At 44.5% G+C, this 21,635-nt stretch overlaps 3 protein-coding genes and 1 pseudogene across 11 annotated transcripts in view; 1 reads left to right on the forward strand and 3 right to left on the reverse strand.

The window, feature by feature from the left end:
• Nucleotides 1–2,019, reverse strand: part of TULP3 (TUB like protein 3) — a 61,336-nt gene extending 59,317 nt beyond the window's left edge. Inside the window, exon 1 of the mRNA XM_039869155.1 lies at nucleotides 1,875–2,019. Within this exon, the coding sequence (XP_039725089.1) occupies nucleotides 1,875–1,915 (41 nt within the window). The 5' untranslated portion in view covers nucleotides 1,916–2,019. The remainder of the gene's footprint in view (nucleotides 1–1,874) is intronic.
• Nucleotides 2,020–3,107: 1,088 nt separating this feature from the next.
• On the reverse strand, nucleotides 3,108–9,600 carry RHNO1 (RAD9-HUS1-RAD1 interacting nuclear orphan 1). Its single transcript, XM_039869159.1, has 3 exons — nucleotides 9,469–9,600; nucleotides 5,561–5,812; nucleotides 3,108–4,469 (listed from the first exon to the last, which is right to left on the reverse strand). Exons 2-3 carry the CDS (start codon nucleotides 5,726–5,728, stop codon nucleotides 3,906–3,908), a joined length of 732 nt encoding a protein of 243 aa, XP_039725093.1. The 5' UTR covers nucleotides 5,729–5,812; nucleotides 9,469–9,600; the 3' UTR covers nucleotides 3,108–3,905.
• Nucleotides 6,532–6,649, reverse strand: LOC120607480 (uncharacterized; annotated as a pseudogene).
• A 76-nt stretch (nucleotides 9,601–9,676) lies between the features above and the next one.
• FOXM1 (forkhead box M1) lies at nucleotides 9,677–21,516 on the forward strand. Of its 9 annotated transcripts, none has more exons than XM_039869140.1 (10): nucleotides 9,678–9,834; nucleotides 11,666–12,238; nucleotides 12,808–12,959; nucleotides 14,215–14,406; nucleotides 15,205–15,333; nucleotides 16,014–16,058; nucleotides 16,705–16,771; nucleotides 16,956–17,131; nucleotides 19,118–19,201; nucleotides 19,512–21,516. In XM_039869140.1, exons 2-10 carry the CDS (start codon nucleotides 11,713–11,715, stop codon nucleotides 20,535–20,537), a joined length of 2,397 nt encoding a protein of 798 aa, XP_039725074.1. In that variant the 5' UTR covers nucleotides 9,678–9,834; nucleotides 11,666–11,712; the 3' UTR covers nucleotides 20,538–21,516. The 9 variants fall into 9 exon arrangements, with proteins under 9 accessions (XP_039725077.1, XP_039725074.1, XP_039725076.1 ...); XM_039869139.1 differs by having other exon boundaries at nucleotides 9,679–9,834; nucleotides 16,702–16,771; XM_039869141.1 differs by having other exon boundaries at nucleotides 9,680–9,834; nucleotides 11,666–12,214; nucleotides 16,702–16,771.
• Nucleotides 21,517–21,635: the final 119 nt, after the last annotated feature.

Genomic DNA, 21,635 nt, shown 5'->3' on the forward strand with positions numbered 1-21,635 from the left:
CCACTACTACTGCTCGTATTTCCAAGAGAAATCATGGCACAGAATAAACCACAGACTAGGATTTCTTAGTCAACTCTGGGTCACAAGGTTACATCACACTGAGCAGTCTCTCTCATCACACCTTCAATTCTTGATCAGGAACAAAAGGCCAGAAAGAGCTCAAATTCCAGCACTGTCATCCCCAGGGGATCTATAATATCAAATGCCTAGCCTCGACAAAAGCCTTCAGAGTGTTGTTTCAAATTCCATTCCAAATTTTCAATAAATATTTCAGATATCGGAAAAATATTTGAAGTTTATTTGTTAATAATTTTTTACTTTGTTAAAAATGACTCTGCTTCATGGTGAAACAGTCACATAATTCAAAGAAGAAAAAGAATCACAAGAAACTTACAAGTCATATGTGTACTTTACTTTGAAAGGTATTAATGCCAAAGACTCTATCAACGTATTTCATGAAAAACATTAAACACAACCTAGAGCCAAAAAGGAGACATTCCATTCCCTCTCAACAACAGATGACTTAAACAGTAATAGAGGATGCGCTAATATTACCTAGGGCAAGAGAAACATTTGGTGATTCACACATTCTCCTTTGATGCCAATTTCTAAATTAAAGAGCTGGTTTCTTTGGGAGAAAAAAGAGAGAAAAAACTTTTTAAAATTATCCCTTTAAACTTCAGGTCCAGTGAATTAACCTTTCTCAATTTCAAAGACAATTCCATTTTTTCCCCAATAATCATGAGTCATCTGGTATCCATGAAATTTATTGCCTTAAATTCATTCAATTAAGATTTATTAAATCTGAACGACTGAATACGATCTGAATTCAACTAAGCCGCTCAATTTTAACTTTACATCTTCCTTGCATTTCCATATTTATACCTGTAAATGTAGATTTCTCTCTAGACTTGAAAAAAAGTGCAGTGAATAAACTACACAGAGCGCAGTTATCGCCTAAATAAAACCTGAAGGAAGAGAGAAATGAGTGTTCATCCCAATGCCTCCTTCGTGACATTTTTAAATTATTTCAAATCGCTTAAATATCTACTAATTCTAAACATAAGACTAAGTCCTTACATGCTAAACCTTTATTTGCCGTGGTGATGAAATAAAAAGGGAATACAGTTGGTGTATGTGATTTAAATCTTCAGACAATGCCAAAGTTTTAAACCAATGATTTCACGCCGCTCCCCATTAACTTTTCCATAACCTGGAAAACTAGAAATTGACAGGCTGAGGTTGCGGACAGTTTTATTTTGGGGGAGTCACAAAAAAAGGGATATAGCAGAGAAAGAGGAGCACAAACGAGGCGTATGGTACGTTGCAAATAAGACAGCCAACCAGGAATAAGATTACTGGTTGATCTTAATAAGAATAAAGCATATAAAAGCAAAGGAATAGTTTTGCATTTTCAGCCCTCGGACTCTGTTCCAGAATTCAGCACTGCCAAAAGCAGTTGCATTAGAGCAAATTATTAAATATCACCCACAATCTTCTTCGACTTCCCCAGGAAAGACTTCATCCAATCTGTTATGACACTCCTAGGCAGTCCGTGAGAAGCAGGGCTAACTCATTTTGAGAAACCAAGGCCCACAGAGGGCAAGGCGAACTCGCAACGAAAATTCCAAGAGTTTTCCAAGCATGGACTGAACACCAAGTCCCTGCTTTCGGTGCAGGCTGCGGAGCCGCCACTCTCCACCTCTCCCCTCGGAAAAGGGGGTCCTCCACCGCGGAGGGGAGAGGGGGCTCCATATCAATCACTCGGACCTGAGCCCAGCTCCCTCTCCTTCAGCTCCCAGAGAGGACCGCCACTGTCTCGCTTCGGCCCTCCGCCCCGCTCAAGACGAGACCAGCCACCACCTCTCTCTGACCTGTCCCCGCGGGGTCCGAGTCGGCAGCGTGACGCCTCCATCCTCGCGGCTGAGAAAGTGGCCACCACGTCCAGACCCCACCACTCCGCTGCTAGGGTGGCAAGCCTGGCGGGCAGCCGGGCCCCGCCCCCTAGCAACCGAACTGCGCACTGTCGCCACCGCCTATTGGTCCACGGGCCCGCTGCTCCTCTTTCATTGGCTCTTGCTGCCGCCCGGCGTTGCGGGAGGGTATCTAAGGGGCGGAGGAACCGGGAGTTAAAGGCGCCTGCGCGAGAGCGGGGATGACGCACCAGGGCTGGGTCCTTGGAGCTCTTTCTCGGGACGGGGAATGTGTTCCCATCAGCAGCGCTGGCTCCCGGGGGGCGGAAAGGCCAGTCAGTGAGAAGAACCGCCTATCCCTCCACCAACCGCCACACACAGAGCGGCCTACCTGCACTTCCGCCGCTTGTACACAGAAACCACCCAGAGCGCTTCCCGAGGTCTGTAACATTAGGATTTACAGACCTCTGCCGGCTCCCTCACAATCCGACCTTTCCCTGACCCCAGAGCCTAACGGAACCACACTTGTAGCCTCTCCAGCAGTCATTCCCAATGAAAATGCTGCTCTCTCACTCCAACTGCACAGAACTCCTTGAACCTCCCGACTCCAGCCCAAATTTTAGAGTATTCCTAGACCTGCTCTACAGACTGTCCTAAGAATCTTTACCATTTACCTGTCTCTCTACAGCCTATGGAGCATCTTCAAGTATCCAAATACCTTAAGGAAATCCACTCTCTAGATCTGCACTCTAGTTTCCAATAAATCTTGTCCTTAACCATCACTTCCTTTGTCACTACCAATTTCTGTGTAGTATTATAGTCCCTACAAAACATCCTAACAAAAGTTATTGCACATTGAGTTTAGTTTATGGCATTCTGAGGTCAAAGTTGTTTCACGTTGGTTTTGAATGTCTAAGAGGCCTAAAAGTTAGCACAAGCCAGAACAGAGCATTGCACTCGCTGGGTAAGCTTCCACTCATTGTGCGACCCTCAACATGGTTCATTACCTGTGCTTCAAATTCCCATCTACATAACAAACAGAATAGTCCTTGCTTGTCTAGCTGCAGCTGACAGAGTAGATTCTCAAAGCTGAATGAATGGAGTTGAATGAGATACCATTTGTATTGGTGAAAAGACAATGGAGACATTTTTGTTGACTGGGCAGTCCTGCATTAACTACAATAAGAAGTTGTATTCTCTGAAAAGTTTCCACGTTTATTTTCATACATTTTAAACAGTTACTCCAAGAAATCATTTTCCTACCCTATTTAACTTAGGTTGGAACTAAAAAATCAAAATACAGCAACCTAAGTAACTTATCCATGTTCCCCTTTATCTCCCCTGATACTACTGTAGTCAATAAAACAGGGCTTGCTGCCCTTTCATCATCCTGCCCTTTCAGATGAGCCCAGGTTGCACAGGCAGCAGCTCAACTATAAAAAGTCAGAGTTTGCTTTGATTTTTTTTTCCATTCAACAGGTAATAGAGGAAGCTGCCACTGAGCCCAACAGAGTTGGTACTCAAAAATGTGGAATGAATTAGTTTGAATGAGGTTATTAAAGGATTAATGAGTAGTAGTTAAAGCAATCAATCAAGAAAGAACTTTTGTGGAAGGGATAGTTTTGCTGCATTATTGGCAGTCAGAAACAGCGTTCTTTTAAAAACTTTCTGCAACCATTTATTTACACACATTTTAAACTGTTACAAGATATTTTAAAATTTTAAACAGTTAATACAAGAAAAATATAAACTGAACTGTTTATGACACTGAAAACTGTATGTAACAAGATATTTTAAAAAGCAAATCTAGAAACTGAATTCTCTATGACTCCAGGGCTCTAGTTAAAATATCTTTTCTCTATTGATGTTATTGGTATTATTTCTATTTTATTTTCTTGATGTGTACTCTTCTATGAGCCAGAAAAGTGACTTTAGCAACTCTATGAAACCAGCAATCAGTTTCTTGAGATTACAGATGTCTGAGAAATCCAGTCAATTTTTCACAAGGAACTGGCTTTTGTTCAGCTTCCCTCTCTCTCTGAGGTAAGTAAACAGGCGCTGTCGTCTCCTCCATGTGACTTTTACCCCATACTTCTCCTCAGGAGTGTCTTTAACCAGAACAGGCTCAGACTCTGGGCTCTCGGGAGTACTAGTGTGAAGGGAGCAGCTTGGCAGGCTGTTTTCCCTCTGATTTGGGGAAATGGGCCCCTCCTTTATAAAAGATGACTCTGGGGTCTGGATGTCAGGCGCAATGAACACATAAGGTAAGTTTTGAAGTGCATGTGCTGACAGTTCCCCACAGCTTTGGGGACTGAGCACTGGAACTAAGGGCCTTCTGGAAATGTCCTTTTCAGATTGATCGGGGCACTCCCTGGTTAAGGGGATCCCAAGTGTGGCTGAACTGGAAGAAGACTGTGGACTCTCAAATGTTAGATGTGGAAACTTGGAAGTGGTAGATTTTCGACTTGAATGTCTTGCCTGGTCTCGGTGATGACGTTTCTGTTTCCGTTTGGCTGGGAAACAACTTTCTGCTGTTCTATCAAATTGAGGTGATACCTAAGGATTAAAAAAACAAAGTGAGGAGAGCCAAGTACCAAGTACAAACCTAATAGAGGAAACTACATCCAATGACCAGAGATCAGAATCCTAAATGGACCTACTACAGTAATGGACACAAAACAAAAATACTTGTCTAATAGGATAGTGATAGAAAAGGATATGAGCTTGGGCAATCTCTTCAGTCTCTCTGGTTTTCAGCTTCCTCATGTGTAAGAAAGAGGACAACGCCTCTTTTACTTTATCATGCCATACAGCTGCAACTTGTTTATCTTTAAACTTTGAGGACAGAGACCAGCAGTCTTATTCAGCATTGATCCCTAGCACCTAGCAGAGTACCTGCACAAAGAAGGCCCCTAGTAAAGAATTGAATAGCTGACTGCAAGAATAGTGAGGTCACATGGAAAGCATGTGGCATAGGACCTGGCATGTAATGAATTCTCAATAAATGTTCATTCCTCTTCTCATCCACAGGGATTCTAACATTTAAGTTTCTTCTACAATCATGAAGCAAGTATTATGGTTCTTCGAAGCAATACTAAATAAGTTATATTTATTAAGCACTCCTAAGTGGAGATTATGCTTTTTTCTGGCTCTTTTTCTATACTACTTCTCTGACATATAGTAGTTATATTCTCTTCCCAGGGCTTTTAAACTGTCAAAATATGACATATGCCATTTCTGTGGAGTTTTTTTTTGGGGGGGGGAAGGGGAGGGTCAATCTGTTAAATAGTAAGTAGAGGACCTAGCTAAATATCTCTCACATGAAACTCAGGAAACAATCGCATTTTTTATTAGTTCTGCCATTTACCTGGTCTTCTTACCCAGCTATTGGGCAGTGACACTTTTAAATTGAACTCTTTCAGAGGAATGTGTGTGGACGGGGAGATTCCAATTCCAACCAATCCATGACTCAGTTTAAACTTACAAAAGAATATGTACCAGAAGAGATGGCTGATGACAAAGTATTATTTCCTTTTTGTCCCTGCCCCCATGAATCTTATTCTCTGGAGGTCTTGGTTCAAGGAGCGGAAGAGGCAGTATTCTGAGAAGTCTAACAGTAAAAATCAAAGTAAGAATCCATGGCCTACCCAGGAAGTGATGGTTGTGTGGTCAATGGGTTTGCTGGGCACCCTTCTGGTGTGGGTGATGGGAAGCTGTGGCGATCTATAGTGATGTTTGGAGCCCTCCAGTGGCTGTTGGTGGAACAGCAGCTGGGCTTTCTGGGACGTTTGGCGGCGTTTTTTTCTGGGAGGCATCAATATATGAATGAAGAGTGGTTAGTAACCACATTGTGCTGGTTGTAGTCAGGTCCTGGGAGAGACTCCAGTTCCAACCCATGCCTGTGACAAGAAACAAAAGTTCTCTCTCATACTCTGCCAGCCAGTTCTACCATCAACTTACTACCCATAACTCAAGTTTGTGTGGGGCACAGCTTTCTATACTTATACCACCAAGTTAAAACATAGTAGTTCACATTCAATGTTTGTTCAGTGGACATTTATCAAGCATGTGTAAAGTGTCATGCTGGGTGCTTGGAATTTAAAGATGAATAACGATTTATTCTGTGATCATTTATTGAGTGCTAAGCAATTGTAGAAACACAGAGGTCAGACTGTCCCTGTTTCAAAGAGCTAAGAGTCTAATAGAGGCAGACAATTACAATAATGGGACAAATGCTTCCACTCACCCTAGGGTAAGCTTTCTAGAAAGAGTGACAACTGATCTAGGTATGAGGGCTAAAAAGCAGGGAGGGCACTCCAGGATGAGGAACAGCATAAACAAAGCACAGAGACATGGAGCATGTAAATTCAGGGAATCACAGACTCCATGTAGCTGGACACAGGGTATAAAAAGAAAATTCTCAAGCAAGAATCGCGGCTGGACATAGTGTCAGGGTCAGGTCAGAAAAACCAGGTGTGTCATAAGAGTTTGGACTTTAGCCTAAGTAGTCATTGTGGATTTATTTTATTATTATTTTTTTAGGCGAGGCAACCTGTGGTTGACCTCACAGATTGCAAGGACCTTGTCAGCTTACAATCCCTTATTTTTTTATTTTTTACGCCTACAGCACCTGGTCTTCCTAATGGTCTCCCATCCAAGTACTAACCAGGCCCAACCCTGCTTAGCTTCCGAGATCAGATGGAATAGGGCTTGTTCGAGGTGGCATGGCCGTAGACTCATTGAGGATTTTAAAGCAAAAGATATGCTTACACTTGAATTTTTTAACTTTTTACCCCAAATAATTTTGAACATACACAAAAGTAGACTAAATAATATAATAAGCCCACATGTACCCATCACCCAGCTCCAACGACCATCAAACCATGGTCAATCCTGACCCATCCACACCCCTAACCACGTCATCTACCTCTGTATTACTTGAAGAAAATATGATATTCCCAGTCATTATATCATTCTGTCATTCACATTAACACAACATATATATGTAGTCCTTAATATTATCAAATATCCAGAAATGTTCAAATTTTCAATTGTCTTGTAAATGTCAAAATTGGTTTTTGTTTGTTTTTGTCTTTTAGACAGATCATCCTGACAACAATGTAAAAGGAGAAAAGTACTGTGGAAGTAAGGGGACCAGTTTTAGGAGGTTACTGCGTTACCAAAGTTAAAAATGATGAGGCCTGAACCTGGGCTGTGTCAGTGGAGATGGGAAGCTGGAGAAGAGGCAGGGTCAACAGGACCCAGAAAGTAATAAAAAGTCTGAAAAAGTATCCACTGAATCTAGTAACCAGATTGACTTTAGTAGAGCTTTGTCAATGTAATGGTGGGACAGAAGTTTGAATGCAATAGGTAGAGGTAAATGGGAGATGCAGCTGAGCGTCTTAGACCCAGAAAGACATACAACAGTGCAGATTGGTTCTGCTATACATTCATGATTCAGTCAACAACAAAAAAGTAACATACTCTTGTAGCCTGGAATATTCTTTGCTCACATCTTTCTGTTGTTCGCTTGCTCTCTTTTCTTCATTCAGGTCTTTGCTCAAATATCACTTTTACATAAGGTTAAGAACTCTAGATTTAATTATTCTTAACGTGATAGGAAGCCACTGAAAGGTTCTGGATAGAGAAGTGACATAATCTGATTTATATTTTTAAAAAATAACGAGGTATTTTGTGAGAAAAGGTGGGTTGCGGGGAGGGAAGATGGGAAAGGAAGCAAGAACCCAGCTAAAAGGCTATACTTCAGGACTCCAGTGAAGCGATGACAGTGGTAGCAATGGCTACAGTGAGAAGAGTTGAAATTAACCAGCCTCAAACGAACACTACGTTGTGCAGCAATCCTACTGTTTTCATGATCAACTCATTTCTCACGAAGATTCTCTTAAAACGTTTCTACTTTCTTAAAACTTTAGAAGTCTCCTTCTCTGTTGACAAATGACCTTATTTCCTATTTCACGAATACAGGAGATATCAAAGAAAATACATTTTCCAGAATTCAAACATGCAAACCTGCATATACCCATATCCATCTTCATTCTTTCTTCTGCAATTAGAGGTCAGTCCCTTTTGATATCTAAGGCCTTTACCTCTGGCTGTGCTTTGAAGCCTTTCCCACTCTCTACACCTTTCTTAGGCAATTATCTGCTCACATTTCAATAACCATCTGGATGTAGATGACTTAAGTATTTATATATTTATCTATGAATTCTCCACACAGGACCTATATATCACACTGCTTACTTGACAGCAACTAGATACCTCAAATGCACCTCAAACTCAACATGTGTAATACTGGATTCATGATCATTTCCCCTGCACCCCCACCACAAAAGTGACTATCTTCCAGGGCCCTTGCTCAGGGAATGATATCTGTCATTCATTTAGTTATTCAGCCAGAAACTTTGACTTTTCTGTTTCCCCACTCCCATCTGACCCAACAACAAGGTGTCAGTTTTACCTCTTAAATATGTCTTCGATAATGTCCCTTTCTTCACTCTCTACTTTGCTTTTTCCCACTCCCCCCACCCCCGCCCCGCGCAGAGAGACCTTTTAAAAATGCAAATCTGATCTTGACTCACTTCTGCTTAAAATTTTTGAGTTTTAGATAAGAACCAACTCCTCAGTTATGACTAAAGTCCTGCTTCCTCAGGTTCCAGCTTCATCTCACACCACACTCCATTCAGTTCTCTTAGCTCAAACTCCTCAGAGATTCTTCAGGCTTTGTACTCACCATGGTCCCTCCTACCATACAGCCTTTCACGCCTTATCCCCTTTAAGGGTTTCCTTCCCTTCTTTGCATAAAGGCATCAGATCTCACATCAAGATTTAGTTCATCAGAAAAACCTTTCCTGACCTACCTAAGGCAAGACTTCCTTATTGTAGATACTCAAAGTTATCACTGACCTCTAATTTATCACTTCACAACTATAATTCTCCCTTTGCTTATTTAATTCTTCGAAAACGGCTGTGCTCCCCTCTCCTCCCGTTAGACTGTAAACTCAGAGAGAACTTCTTCTGCTACTGTATCCTAGCAGGGCCTGGCACATAGTAGGTGCTCAACAAACTTTTTTGAATAAGTTAACAAAGCACTTTATTATATCTAAAAGACTGGGGGTTTTTTGTGGCGGGGGAGGGAAGTGGATGAGACAGATCAGTACTTGAAGATTTGGAGCTGAGGTAGAGTTTATGGTAATTTTTTAAAGATGCTGTCCTCAACGACTCAGTGTAGTCGGGGAAACTAGACGATCGTTAGTTGGAGATACGCGCAGTACAAGTTCCCCCAGGAAGAAAATCGACCAAAGTGTACTTTAAAAATATAGTAAGATCCGGAGGGAGGCGGGAAGAGAGTCCCCGGGGTGATTAGGGAAGCGACTGGACCGCTCGAGGGAGAGAAGGTCGAGAGGGCCTCCCCAGGCGCCGCCGTTGCCCCAGGTCTCTAGCTGTCCCCGCTGGCCCACCACCGCCAGGGCCCCACCTGTGCCCTCCCCGCCTCCCTCCGCGCCTCCCTCCCCACGAGCCGGCCCAGCAGCCTTACCCGCCCCGCAGCGTCCCAGCCGCGGATCCCCCCAGCCGCCGCCGCGTTCGAGCCCGGAACGCGGAGACAAGGGCTGGCGCCGATTGGCGACGCTCCGTCACGTGACAGCAACGCTCCGCCGGCGCCAATTTCAAACAGCGGAACAAACTGAAAGCTCCGGTGCCCGACCCCACCCCCGGCCCCCGGCCTGGGACCCCCTCCCCTCCCGGGATCCCCCGGGATTCCCCACCCCTCCCGCACCGCCGGGGACCCGGCCGGCCTGGCGCGAGTCCTTGTCCGGGACCCTGGCTCGGTCCCCAGGTTGGAGGAGCCCGGAACCCGCCCTAGGAGCCACAGCCCAACAGCGGCGGCGGCTGCAGTCTGGAGGTGAGCGGGAGCTGAGGAATGGAGGCTGAGGTCGGGCCTTGGCGGAGTCAGGGAGCAAGGTCTCGGGTGCCGAGGTCAGGGGGTCTAGCTGCAGGGCGCTGGACAAGAATGGAGGTTTGGGGCCACCTGGGATGGAGGAAGTCTGAGTGAGGGTGCAAATTTTTTCTGCATCCGACCCCCTGGCCTGTCCTCACTTTTTTCTCAAAGCATTCCTTGACTTTCCCTGGAAGTTTGACCTCTGCCCAGAGCCTCCGGAGGGTTGGAGTGGCCTACTCTCCTAGGCATACTATGGCTAGGATGAAGATCGAACTGATTCTGCATTAAGACAAGGACAGACCTGCCCACACACTCCCCTTTATCCAGGCGCTCTCACCATTATACCACACTATCTCCATTCCACCATCTTAAAGGACTCTTCTGGTTCTTGAGGACCCTGCAAGTTTTCTCTTGTCAGTATGGGGGTGGAGTCAGAGGAGTCACTCTGGAAGTCTCCTGGGCTATATAAAGTGTTGGCAATGATAGGAAGAGGCTGGTCAGAGAGTAGAAAGGAAAATTAGGCCTTAGATCAGAAAGATATCTTTTGGGGCTGGGGAGGGAATAATAGTATCTACTGACTGGTGGGAGAAGGAGGGAGACTTGAAGAAATACGAGGTGGAAGTAAAACTGAGATTTGAAGGTAGGGGAAACCTAGATATAAAGGAAAGGGAGGAGGCAGAATGGAGAGGGCCTGTGAACTAGAAGCAGATGGCAAATGTCACATGAGTGTGACAGTCATTTTTAGGGAGATATCAAATGTCCTAAAGAAAGAGACAGCCCATTCTGTTGTCAAAGTACCTCTAAATAGGATTACATAATTTTACATAATGATAGAGTATTCCATATATCTGTTAAAATCAACAAAGCACAAATTTTTTTAAAGGTAAAACTATTTTTTTAACATTATAAAACCACCTTAGCATATTGATGGCAGCACATTTTAGTAGTCAGGAGATAAGCACTATAGTCTAGGTTATGGGAAAGAAATTAAGTAATACAATTACATGCTTAGAAAGTTAAAATATGAATAAGCGCATGCAAGTATAAAAAATGTCGCTATATAAATATTTTGCAAATTGTGAAAGAAAAACGTACTTTAAAAAAAAAAAATCAATGCGCGGATAATAGCCTGCGAAATGAATGGCATCCCTCACTGTTATGTAGTGCACAATCTGCACAACATTACCATGGGTCTTTGGATTGAGCAGTTTCCCTTTTATCCGTGAACTGGGGATGGTTTCTTCAGTTGAGTGGCAATAGTACAGTAGTACAATCTGCCTTTCTTCTCTGATTCTATGGTCACTAATCCTTTTATTTATAAACTAAGATGATATAAAAATATAAAAGGCTCTATCCTAGAATGGATTATGGGATCAGAGTTTTGTCAGGACTCCTAATTACCAACTGTACTCCTATTCGAGCATTCCTGTTCCTACAGTCATTGCCGTGATCTGTACTCTAGTAGGCAATAATAGACATTTCTACGTCTTTGTATATTTCCCACCTGTTTCTGTAGCCACACATTCTCAAGCTTCCAGGAGATTTTTGGCTGAGTTGACCTACATTCGACCCAGTCTCACTTTCACCACTTATATTGCTTCTGTTTGCTTCAGCTTTAGCTTCTTTGTCAGTAGTACTCTTCCCCTTATTGTCTGGGGTCTTTATGAAGGCCCACGGTGCATTCACCTGGGCCTGTGGGCTCATGTTCCTGGTCATAGGAAGAACACCTCTCTAACAGAACCTCCTTCATAAACTAACAGTTCTCTGACATCCTGCTGCTCCTTACACTTTCCAGGGTCCATGCTTGTGCTTCTCAATGGAGAGTGAAAGCACGGATTCATAATGAAAACCAGCCCCCGTCGGCCACTGATTCTCAAAAGACGAAGGCTGCCCCTTCCTGTTCAAAATGCCCCAGGTAAAACATCAGAAGAGGAGTCTAAGAGGCCCCTTGCCCAGCAAGGGCCTAGTCAAGTGCAGGCCTCCAAAGAGGTGGCAGAGTCCAACTCTTGCAAGTTTCCAGCTGGGATCAAGATTATTAACCACCCCACCATGCCCAACACCCAAGTGGTGGCCATCCCCAACAATGCCAATATCCAGAACATCATCACAGCATTGACCGCCAAAGGAAAAGAGAGTGGCAGTAATGGGCCCAACAAATTCATCCTCATCAGCTGTGGGGGAGCCCCTACTCACGCTCCAGGACCCCAGCCTCAAGCCCAAACTAGCAATGATCCCAAGAGGACAGAAGTGCTCACCGAGACCCTGGGACCAAAGCCTACAGCTAAGGATGTGAATCTTCCTAGACCACCTGGAGCCCTTCCTGGGCAGAAATGGGAGAGTTGTGGTATGTGGTCTACAAGGCAAAGGGGTGAGGAGCCCAACCTTTCCCCTTTGGTGGCAAGGACTACAGTCAGTCATGTTGATACCTACGATAGATAGGCTAGATCAAGCCTGAACCAGGGGAAAGTCTTACCTTTCTTCATTCTGAAACTCTGACCCAGATCCTTTGGGCACTGTCCAAAGGGTTGTAATTATCATTTGGCATTTCTAATACCTTTATATTAGAAAAGAATTTGTCTATTATTTCTATTTATCCTTCCCATTGAATCTTTCTCCGTCTTAATAAAGGAGAAAACCGAATCATAAGGAAAAGTGATTTTCTCTGTGCAGATACTCAGTAACTTTTGTAAGGTTGCCTTGACTAATCTCTAAGGCTCAGTGTGGCTGAGATTGAAATATAACTTGAACTATGCTCCTGAATTTCTCTTGATATCTGTAGTGGGACAGAGTACCTGAGAGCCACAATAGATTTGGCATGTATTCCCTGTCCCTAAGGGTAGAGGTCTTGGAGAGGTGATCCCTAACCACCAACTTTGATGAGCCTACCAGACATCAGATCAGGCAGCTAAGTGGCATCTTGGATTGTTTCTCCTCTAGCTGGCGGTGAGGCAGCAGGCTGTACTCTCGACAACAGCTTGACCAACATCCAGTGGCTTGGAAAGATGAGTTCTGATGGACTGGGCTCCTGCAGCATCAAGCAAGAGATGGAGGGAAAGGAGAATCTTCACCTGGAGCAGAGTCAGGTTAAGGTGAACTGTTCTGTCACTCTCTAGGGAAATCAGAGCCCATGCAGGGAGCATCTAAGAAAGGAAATGGATCAAGTGGTGTGTGCAGCAGAATTTCCAAGTTCTAGTATTAACACTTCACTTAGTGCGATTCTGTATAATTTTGAGCTACCTTTTTGCCTAGGATCTTTCTTCTTCATCTGTGGGGAAATTTCCTTGAGGGCAGATTCCTCTGGCTCACTGTATTCCGTCAGCACTTTTAATACTCTGCCCCTAGTAAGTATTCAGGAAATAATGGGTCTTAGTTTGGATAGCCACTTAAACTTTAAAAGGCATCCCAACAGTATGAAAGGAATATAGCATTTTTAACCAGATAGTTTTCTTAGAAGATATATTAATAGCAAATAAAGTGAGTTAGATGTGAATTTTAAATACTTCCCCGGCAATCAAGATTGATTTGACCCGATTGTGTGGCTTGGGCTTGTTTTTCACAATTGCCACACATCTAGATTCTGTTGTATATACCCTCTAATGATTCATTCCACAACTTTTAAAACTGAAAATTTACATGGATGTGTACATAAGTAAACACTGAGCTGTTCACTTAAAACTTGTGTGTGTACTTTAAAAGTTATTTATGTAAATATATAGATATAATAAATTTATATTTAAGTATATAAACTTATAAATATGTATATAAATATAATAAAGCTCAATGCTTTAAAATATGAATGCTCAGATCCTTGCCTACGACTTAGCCAAATGTGTTTTTGCAGACATTTATCTGTCTCGTACTCTTGGAAATATTTCTCTCACACAAACATTGAAAAGAGATGAGTTTATTCACATCACATCAGGAGTAGGACTCCGACTAAGACCTAGGTCGCTCTTGGCCCCCAGGTCTGAAAAAAAGGTGTGGTTTTACTGTGAAATTAGTGCATTAAGAGTCATAATATATACCCAAACTTTCCTGAGAGGTTTTAACTAGCAAAAACCAGACTTCCACTTATTATTGGGCAATGTCTTCATCAAAACGAGTGAAGACAGAGAAGTGGTTCTACATTCTTTAGAGACTGGACTGGATCATCTCTAAGACCCTTCCTAATCCTAAACTTTTACTCTGTGGAAAAGTGGTCTCAGATGAGTTTGTTTCTAATGTGATTTTATAGACTACATAGTTTCTCTACGGAATGTTCTTTGAGGGGGGCTGGAGGAGGTCTTGTGATCTCTTCCATGTCGTTCCCTTTTCTCTCTCCTTCTGGCTTCTTACAACCCTCAGGTTGAGGAGCCCCCAGGAGCATCAACATCCTGGCAGGACTCTGTGTCTGAGCGGCCCCCATACTCTTACATGGCCATGATACAATTCGCCATCAACAGCACGGAGAGGAAGCGCATGACCTTGAAAGACATCTATACCTGGATTGAGGACCACTTCCCTTATTTTAAGCACATGGCCAAGCCAGGCTGGAAGGTACTATGTCCCATAACAATCAAAGTCGAGGTCATTCTGGCCCAACATTTTGTCTACACTATCTTTTGGGTTATGACTTGATCTGCTGAATCTAGGCAAAATCATCAGTAAGAGCTCTACAGCCACTTCACCTGTCACTGCCTAAGGTTTATGGTGAGTTCAATGTAGCACTAAGCCCACTTTTGTGCTACATTGAACAGTAGCTGGAGTGACTAAGTAACTCTGTGAGAAGATATTTTTTTAAAAATGCTGTCTGCGAGCCTCATGATTCATCTCTAATGTCACATACTATCTCTAGAAGGCAGAGATTTTCTCTTCGTTTTATTCATGGGAACACAATGCCTGGGAGTCATTGCAACTCATACTATGATGTCAGAGCCACAACTCAGGTCCTCTGACAGATGCTCAACTCCAAGCCAAAGGTTTTTTGTTTTGTTCTCCCCACAGTGGAACTTTTAACTTCACATTCTTACCTCAACTAAATTTCCTAGTTTCTTAATTTCTTTACTCACCTATCTTATCAGTTATTGCTTCACAGTCTCACTCCTCTTTCCCAGCACCTGACAGCTCTCAATGTCTTTAACACCAACCTAAAGAATGGCACCGGCCTTAATCCCAGTAGGTAGATGGGTTTATGGCTGAGGTGGACGGCTCTGCAGCGAGGAAGTCAGTTGGACACTTGACAAAGCCTGTTCTGGGTAGCGGGTGAGACCTGAGGCCAATTTCCCCTTAGGAATATCATAGGTGATGTTTCTGAAGCTAAAATAGCTGATAACTGTTGTCTTTCTCTTCTTTCAGAATTCCATTCGCCACAACCTGTCTCTCCATGACATGTTTGTTCGAGAGACATCTGCCAATGGCAAGGTATCCTTTTGGACCATTCACCCCAGTGCCAATCGCTATTTGACCTTGGACCAGGTGTTTAAGGTGAGTGTCCTGGTTTCTTATAAATGGGGCTAGAGTTTGAGGTAATAATATCTATCTCAAAAGGAAACAAGTCATCTTTGTATTGATCTTATTGAATCAAGGCAGAGTTAGAAGCCAGCCAGCCCATAAGAGATTTGCATATAACTCACTAAACTAAGTACAGTTGACAAATACCAAATGACACACTTCAGTGCTAAACTAAGCCATGGAGAGGACCACTCTGATCCAAATAGAGGACTTCCCGGGGCAGTGTTTCCCTAACTGCCCTGTGGATAAGAACTGCCTGGAATGCTTGTTAAAATATGGTTTCCCAGGCCCCTGTCTTGGGGCTTCCGATTCAGTGGGCCTGGGATGCGCCCAGAAATAATGTATTTTTAACCAGCATCTCTGGTGATTCTTACAGAGAACGTCTGAGAAACCTTGTTTTAAAAAAGCCCTTCTTTAGGCTGGAGACCAGAAACTAAGCCAGCAGAACAACTTTTTAGAAGCAGTTGTTTTGGGATTTCAGAGTGCCCATTCGTTGCTGCTAGCTATAACCATTCTCGTGGGAGGGACAGTTGTCCAGGGCGACCCTCAGCATCAGTCAGGAATAGCTGTTTTTCCCAATGTGGTCAGAGCGATTGACCGTGCTGGTGGTAACTTCATCTTATTTCTCTCCCACACTGCCTGACCGCCACCAGCCACTGGACCCAGGGTCTCCACAATCGCCCGAGCACTTGGAATCAGTAAGATTCTTTCCCTCTGGCTCGGGGCTTGACCTTGTTTTTTCTTTCATTGCTCAGCATGGCTTTAGTGGACAGGGATAAGACACTAAGCAGGGGAAGGGAGCCTGTGGCCATGTGGCTGCCAGCCCTAAATGCAGAGTACCCTGAGCTTCTGGGAGTGAGAAAATTTGTGACTGCCACGTCACCTCCCCAGGAGGAGGGCTTATGCCCACTTCTCTTCCCCCGTCACATGGGCTTCATGAAGGTGCACTGAGCAGAGCAGGCATGGCAGGAGGACATGCTCTGGGCTTGGTGTGAGGCAGCAACCACAGTACACAACACAGGCCTGGCAGGTGGCAGTGTTTTCTCTCACTTTTCACCCTGATTTTTCTTTGCCACTCAGGGCTACATGCTTTAGCATCCCCTGGGGGTGGTGAGGACACATGGATGAGGTGCTAGGACCATCCTGCCACCGTACATCTATGTGATGTCCACCTTTTTTCACTAGGCTTTGGTGGCAGTGCTCACCTGCATCTTCCCAGAGCGGCTTATGTTGCTGGGCTGTCGATTAGCTCAGTGCATGGTACCAGAGCAGCAAGTGGGTTCTCCCACCTTCTCCCCCACCTTATTAACCCAGGTTTCTTTCTCTATCTGCCACACGCAGCAGCAGAAACGACCCAATCCTGAGCTCCGCCGGAATGTGACCATCAAAACTGAACTCCCACTGGGCGCACGTTAGTATGGAAGAGTGGGCATCAGGCCTAATGCTTGTTCTGGAGGCATACTTTCAGGGGATCAGACTCCGGGATTCTATACCCAGCTCAAAGGGATCTGAACCCAGAGGAGAGCACAGCTCCTGGGATTGAGAAGGGGTGCGTTGCTGGAGCCCTGCCCCTCATCTCTCTTATTTCTTCCCAGGGCGGAAGATGAAGCCACTCCTACCCCGGGTCAGCTCATACCTGGTGCCCATCCAGTTCCCAGTGAACCAGCCACTGGTGTTACAGCCCTCGGTAAAGGTGCCATTGCCCCTCGCAGCTTCACTCATGAGCTCAGAGCTTGCCCGCCATAGCAAGCGGGTTCGAATTGCCCCTAAGGTGAGTGGCTTCTCTTTTTCTCTGAGGATTAAACGTCTTGGACCTTTAGCTTGCAACACACTCTGCTAAGTTCCTTGAGAAGCATAAATACAACAATGCATAAATACAAAGTAAAACTTAATGGCATTATAAAAGCTAAGAAAGAATTTGGACTACAGTGTAAATGGGGTCAGACAGCCCATAAATACCTGATGAGTTTATAAGAATTCAGACAAAGTGATTATGATAGATGGGCTGAGATGGTTAAGGAAGAGTTTGCAAGGGAAGTAGAAAGAAGTGGATTTGGATAAGCAGATGTGGAGAGAGTATAGAGGCAGGAAATGCCAGTTTGTACCCAGCAATAGTGGAGTGAATGGGTTAGTCTAGCTCAAGGTTTCTCAGTCTCGGTACTGTTGACATTTAGGGCTGGATAATTCTTTGCTGGCTGTCGGTTAGCACACAGATGTACAGTGGCAGGATGGTCCCGGCCCCTCACCCATGTGTCCTCACCATCCTCAGGGGATGCTAAAGCATGTAGCTCTGTGAGTGGCAAAGAAAAGTCAGGGCGAGCAGTGAGAGAAAACACTGCCACCTGCCAGGACTGTGTCGTGCACTACGGAGTGCTGTCCTGTGCACTGAGGGATGTTTGGCGGCATTCCTTGTCTCTCCCCACTAGATGCTAGGAGCACCCCCTGCCCCTAACCCATGTGACAATTAAAATGTCTCCAAACATTGGGGTGGAATCACCCCTGATTGAACATCATGGTCTAGTTTGAGGGGAAGGCGACAAGGATAAGTTAAGAAAGACCATATTGCAATGGACTACCAAGTCTGGACTTAACCCTCTAGAGAAGGTTTAGAGAGCAGGAGCTGACCTGTAACAAGGTAGGGAGAAGGTCCCCCCTGCCTTCACTGAGATAGAAATAGCAAATAGTTTTTAAATATACATAAAATTATACTCATGACTATATACAATTTTACATATATGCATTAATGTGATTGTAGCATTATATTATTTTTGTTTTAATGCAGTCTTTTTCCCCCTTTTTTTTGCCTCCCCTCCATTTCCCCTCCCCCCACCTTCACTCACATCACCCCTGCTCCCCAAGATAACCCATGTTGACAGTTTAGTATGTTTCCTTCCATATTTCATACATGCTCTTAGTATGATAGACATACATATATAGCCATAGCCATTTTATATAAGCACAACACACAGAATATTGAAAATGGGATCACATTACATATACTTTTCTGCCTCATGGAAATTCTTCCAAGTCACTTGGCATAGCTCTAATTCATTGTCTTTTAATGGCCACATAATAGTCCATGGTATAGCTATGCCATAATTTTTCCACCCATTCCACTTTATTGGCACATTTTTTTTCTAGTTTTTTTGCCTATGAACAACATTGCAATAAATACCTTTGCAAGTGTTTCTTACGAGTGCTTTTATTTCTGTTGGATAGAGTCCCAGACATGAGATTGCTGATTAAAGAGGTATTTTAAAATTTACTAAATATTGCTAGATCGCTTTCCAAAAAACCTGATAATTCACATTTCCAGCAGCAAGATATGACAAGACCTGTGTCTTTGCCAACAATTGGTATTATTAATCTTTTTAATTTTTACCCATCTAATGTGCATAAATGATATCTCCATAAACAATTTCATCTTTCTTTGCTTACCAGTAAATGTGAACAACTTCTCATTATATTTGGTCACTTGGGATTGTTCACTGTGAGATGCTTATTTATGGACATTGCCCGTTTTTCTGGGATTGTTCACTGTGAGATGCTTATTTATGGACATTGCCCGTTTTTCTACAAGGTTCTGTTAATAATTTGTGAGAGTTCTTTGTTATTAAAATATTAACCTTCTGTCTTTTATGCTGAAGATATTTTTTTACTTCTGTTGTTTGTTTCTTAACTTTGTTTATGGTGTCTCTCACCACAGTAAGATTTTAAATTTTTATATAGTCAAATATGTCTCTCTTCTCTTTTACAGCTTCTGGGTTTCCAGTCTTGGTTAAGAAGGTCACCCCCACCCTCAGATTGTACATGTAGTCTCCTAGATTCTCTTTCAGGATTTGTATGGTTTTAATTTTTCTCTTGTCTTTGTATATGGTATAAAATAGGCATCCAATTTTATTTTGTCTCAGATAGATAATAATTATGCCAGCACCATATTAAATGCTCTGTCTTTTCCCCCTGAAATTGAACTACCACGTTCACCATATATTCTCGTATTTAATAGTTTTTTAAGACTTTAAAAAGACAAAAAGAGGATCATTACCAGCATGTCACTTTTTTTAGTCACGATCTTGTGTCCCGCCTGGTGACTGGGTTGAATCTCGAGGCTTCAAGAGTTTCCTTCCACCTTGTCCCTGCTTCCCTTCCAGGTGCTGCTAGCTGATGAGGGGGTAGCCCCTCTTCCTGCTGCAGGACCAGCGAGAGAAGAGAAACTCCTGCTTGGAGAAGGGCTGTCTCCTATGCTTCCCGCTCAGCCCATCAAGGAGGAAGAAATCCAGCCTGGGGAGGAAACGCCACACTTAGAGAGGCCCATCAAGGTCGAAAGTCCGCCCTTGGAAGAGTGGCCCTCGCCATGCCCGTCTGTCAAAGAGGAGCCATCTCAGTCCTGGGAGGACTCGTCCCACTCTCCCACTCCAAAGCCCAACAAGTCCTACAGTGGGCTCAAGTCCCCAGCCCAGTGTGTCTCTGAAATGCTCGTGATTAAACGAAGGGAGAGGAGGGAGATGAGCCGGTCTCGAAGGAAACAGCACCTACTGCCTCCCTGTGTGGATGAGCCCGAGCTGCTCTTCTCAGAGGGTCCTGGGACTTTGCGACGAGCCACAGAGTTCGCTCTCCCCTCAGAGTCTTCTGCGCCCCTCTCCCAGCTTGGCTACTCCCAGGGGGACGGAGGACCTTTTAAGACACCCATTAAGGAGACGCTGCCTATCTCTTCCACCCCGAGCAAATCAGTCCTCCCCTTGACCCCCGAATCCTGGAGGCTCACACCCCCAGCCAAAGTTGGGGAGTTCGATTTCAGCCCAGTACAAACCCCCCAAGGTCCCTTTGGCCCCCTGCCTGACTCCCTAGGGCTGACAGATCTTAGTACCACTCCACTGAAAAGTATCCCCCTCTTTGACTCACCCCGAGAGCTCCTCAATTCTGAGCCCTTTGACCTCACCTCTGACCCTTTTGGCGGCTGTTCCCCCTCAGATATGGAGGTCCCCAAGCCAGGCTCCCCTGAGCCACAGGTTGCCAGCCTTTCAGCCAACCGTTCCCTGACAGAAGGTCTAGTTCTGGACACAATGAATGACAGCCTCAGCAAGATCCTGCTGGACATCAGCTTCCCCGGCCTGGAGGAGGACCCACTAGGCTCTGACAACATCAGCTGGGCTCAGTTCATTCCTGAGCTACGGTAGAGACCTGACCTTACCCTAGCTGCTCAAGCTGCCCACTCTTCAAGGCACTTGTGTGGCTGGGCTGTCCAAGGGCTCTGATTAAGGACAGCAGGCAGAGACTGTCCGCTCCTTTAGCCCCACTTTGCCTGGTTATGTCAAGGCACACGTTACACCAGAGCTGCCACTGGGCTCTCTGCAGGCAGTGAGGCCCTGGTGACTGTTCTCTGTGCTACCCTGTGCTCCCCAAGAGAATCTGATTCCTCATTCTCCCTGCTAGAGCTGAAGGGTGCGCATAGCAAAAGCAAGGGTGAAAAGAGGTTAGGAACTCCCCAAACTACATTCTGTGCCCAGCAGTCTCATGTTCCCTGCTCCTTACAGGATAATAATCTCCAAATTATCCTCTGATTATAAACGTAAGCTTATTTTCTTAGAGCATTATCTAGAGACTGCCAGAGGTGGGTAGGATGACAGTGGTTTGTTTGCTTCTGTTCCTTGCTTTTAGTTCCTAGAGAAGGGGGGACCTGCAATGCACAGTTTCTTCCAGGCCCAAGGTACCTACCTCAAGGGTTCTTTACTGTAGGCACCCAGACAAGCAGATCTGCTTGCCAGGATCCCTCTTATTGCCCCTCCCGCCTACATCCCTCCCCATGTTTCCAGATCAACTTCCCTGCAAGAAGTAATCCTGGTAAGGTCTCTTACATGGGTCAAGAGTTGAATTGGGGATGGGGAATGGATGCATCTGAAGCACAGGGTGTGGGTGCCCAGATACGCGCTCATGAGATTTTTCTCTGATAATGTCCCTAATCATGCCAGAGAGGCTAGCATTGACGAGAACTTGGCCCAAGGCTTGAGAAGGCTGAAAGGGCCCTGACCTGCCTGGCTTCCTTATCTCGTATTGCCGCTTTGCAAAGAGCCACCCTAGACCCCAGCTCACCACATGCATGTGAGCCAGCTCAAGAACACTACTGTAACTACTACTCAATAAAATCCAGGGTGGAAATGCTGGTCTCGAGTGTTTGTATCTGTTCCCTAAGGCATAAGGAGGTGCTGGAAAAGAAAGTGGGTGATGATGAAGATGGTCACAGGCAAGAGGCAAGGCCTGAAGGCAACATGAAGTAC

Source organism: Pteropus medius, unplaced genomic scaffold, assembly GCF_902729225.1.
Source record: "Pteropus medius unplaced genomic scaffold, Ma_sr-lr_union100, whole genome shotgun sequence".
Classification (NCBI taxonomy): domain Eukaryota; kingdom Metazoa; phylum Chordata; class Mammalia; order Chiroptera; family Pteropodidae; genus Pteropus; species Pteropus medius.

What these genes read in the sequence shown, in the direction of transcription:
- RHNO1 (XM_039869159.1), bottom strand. Translation starts at nt 5,728, where the DNA reads ATGCCTCCCAGAAAAAAACGCCGCCAAACGTCCCAGAAAGCCCAGCTG. An exon ending in ACACAACCATCACTTCCTGG is followed by an intron (nt 4,470 to 5,560) that starts GTAGGCCATGGA and finishes TTTAATCCTTAG; the next exon opens with GTATCACCTCAATTTGATAG.
- FOXM1 (XM_039869139.1), top strand. Translation starts at nt 11,713, where the DNA reads ATGAAAACCAGCCCCCGTCGGCCACTGATTCTCAAAAGACGAAGGCTG. An exon ending in GTGGTCTACAAGGCAAAGGG is followed by an intron (nt 12,239 to 12,807) that starts GTGAGGAGCCCA and finishes TTTCTCCTCTAG; the next exon opens with CTGGCGGTGAGGCAGCAGGC. An exon ending in TAGATTCTCTTTCAGGATTT is followed by an intron (nt 19,202 to 19,511) that starts GTATGGTTTTAA and finishes CTTCCCTTCCAG; the next exon opens with GTGCTGCTAGCTGATGAGGG.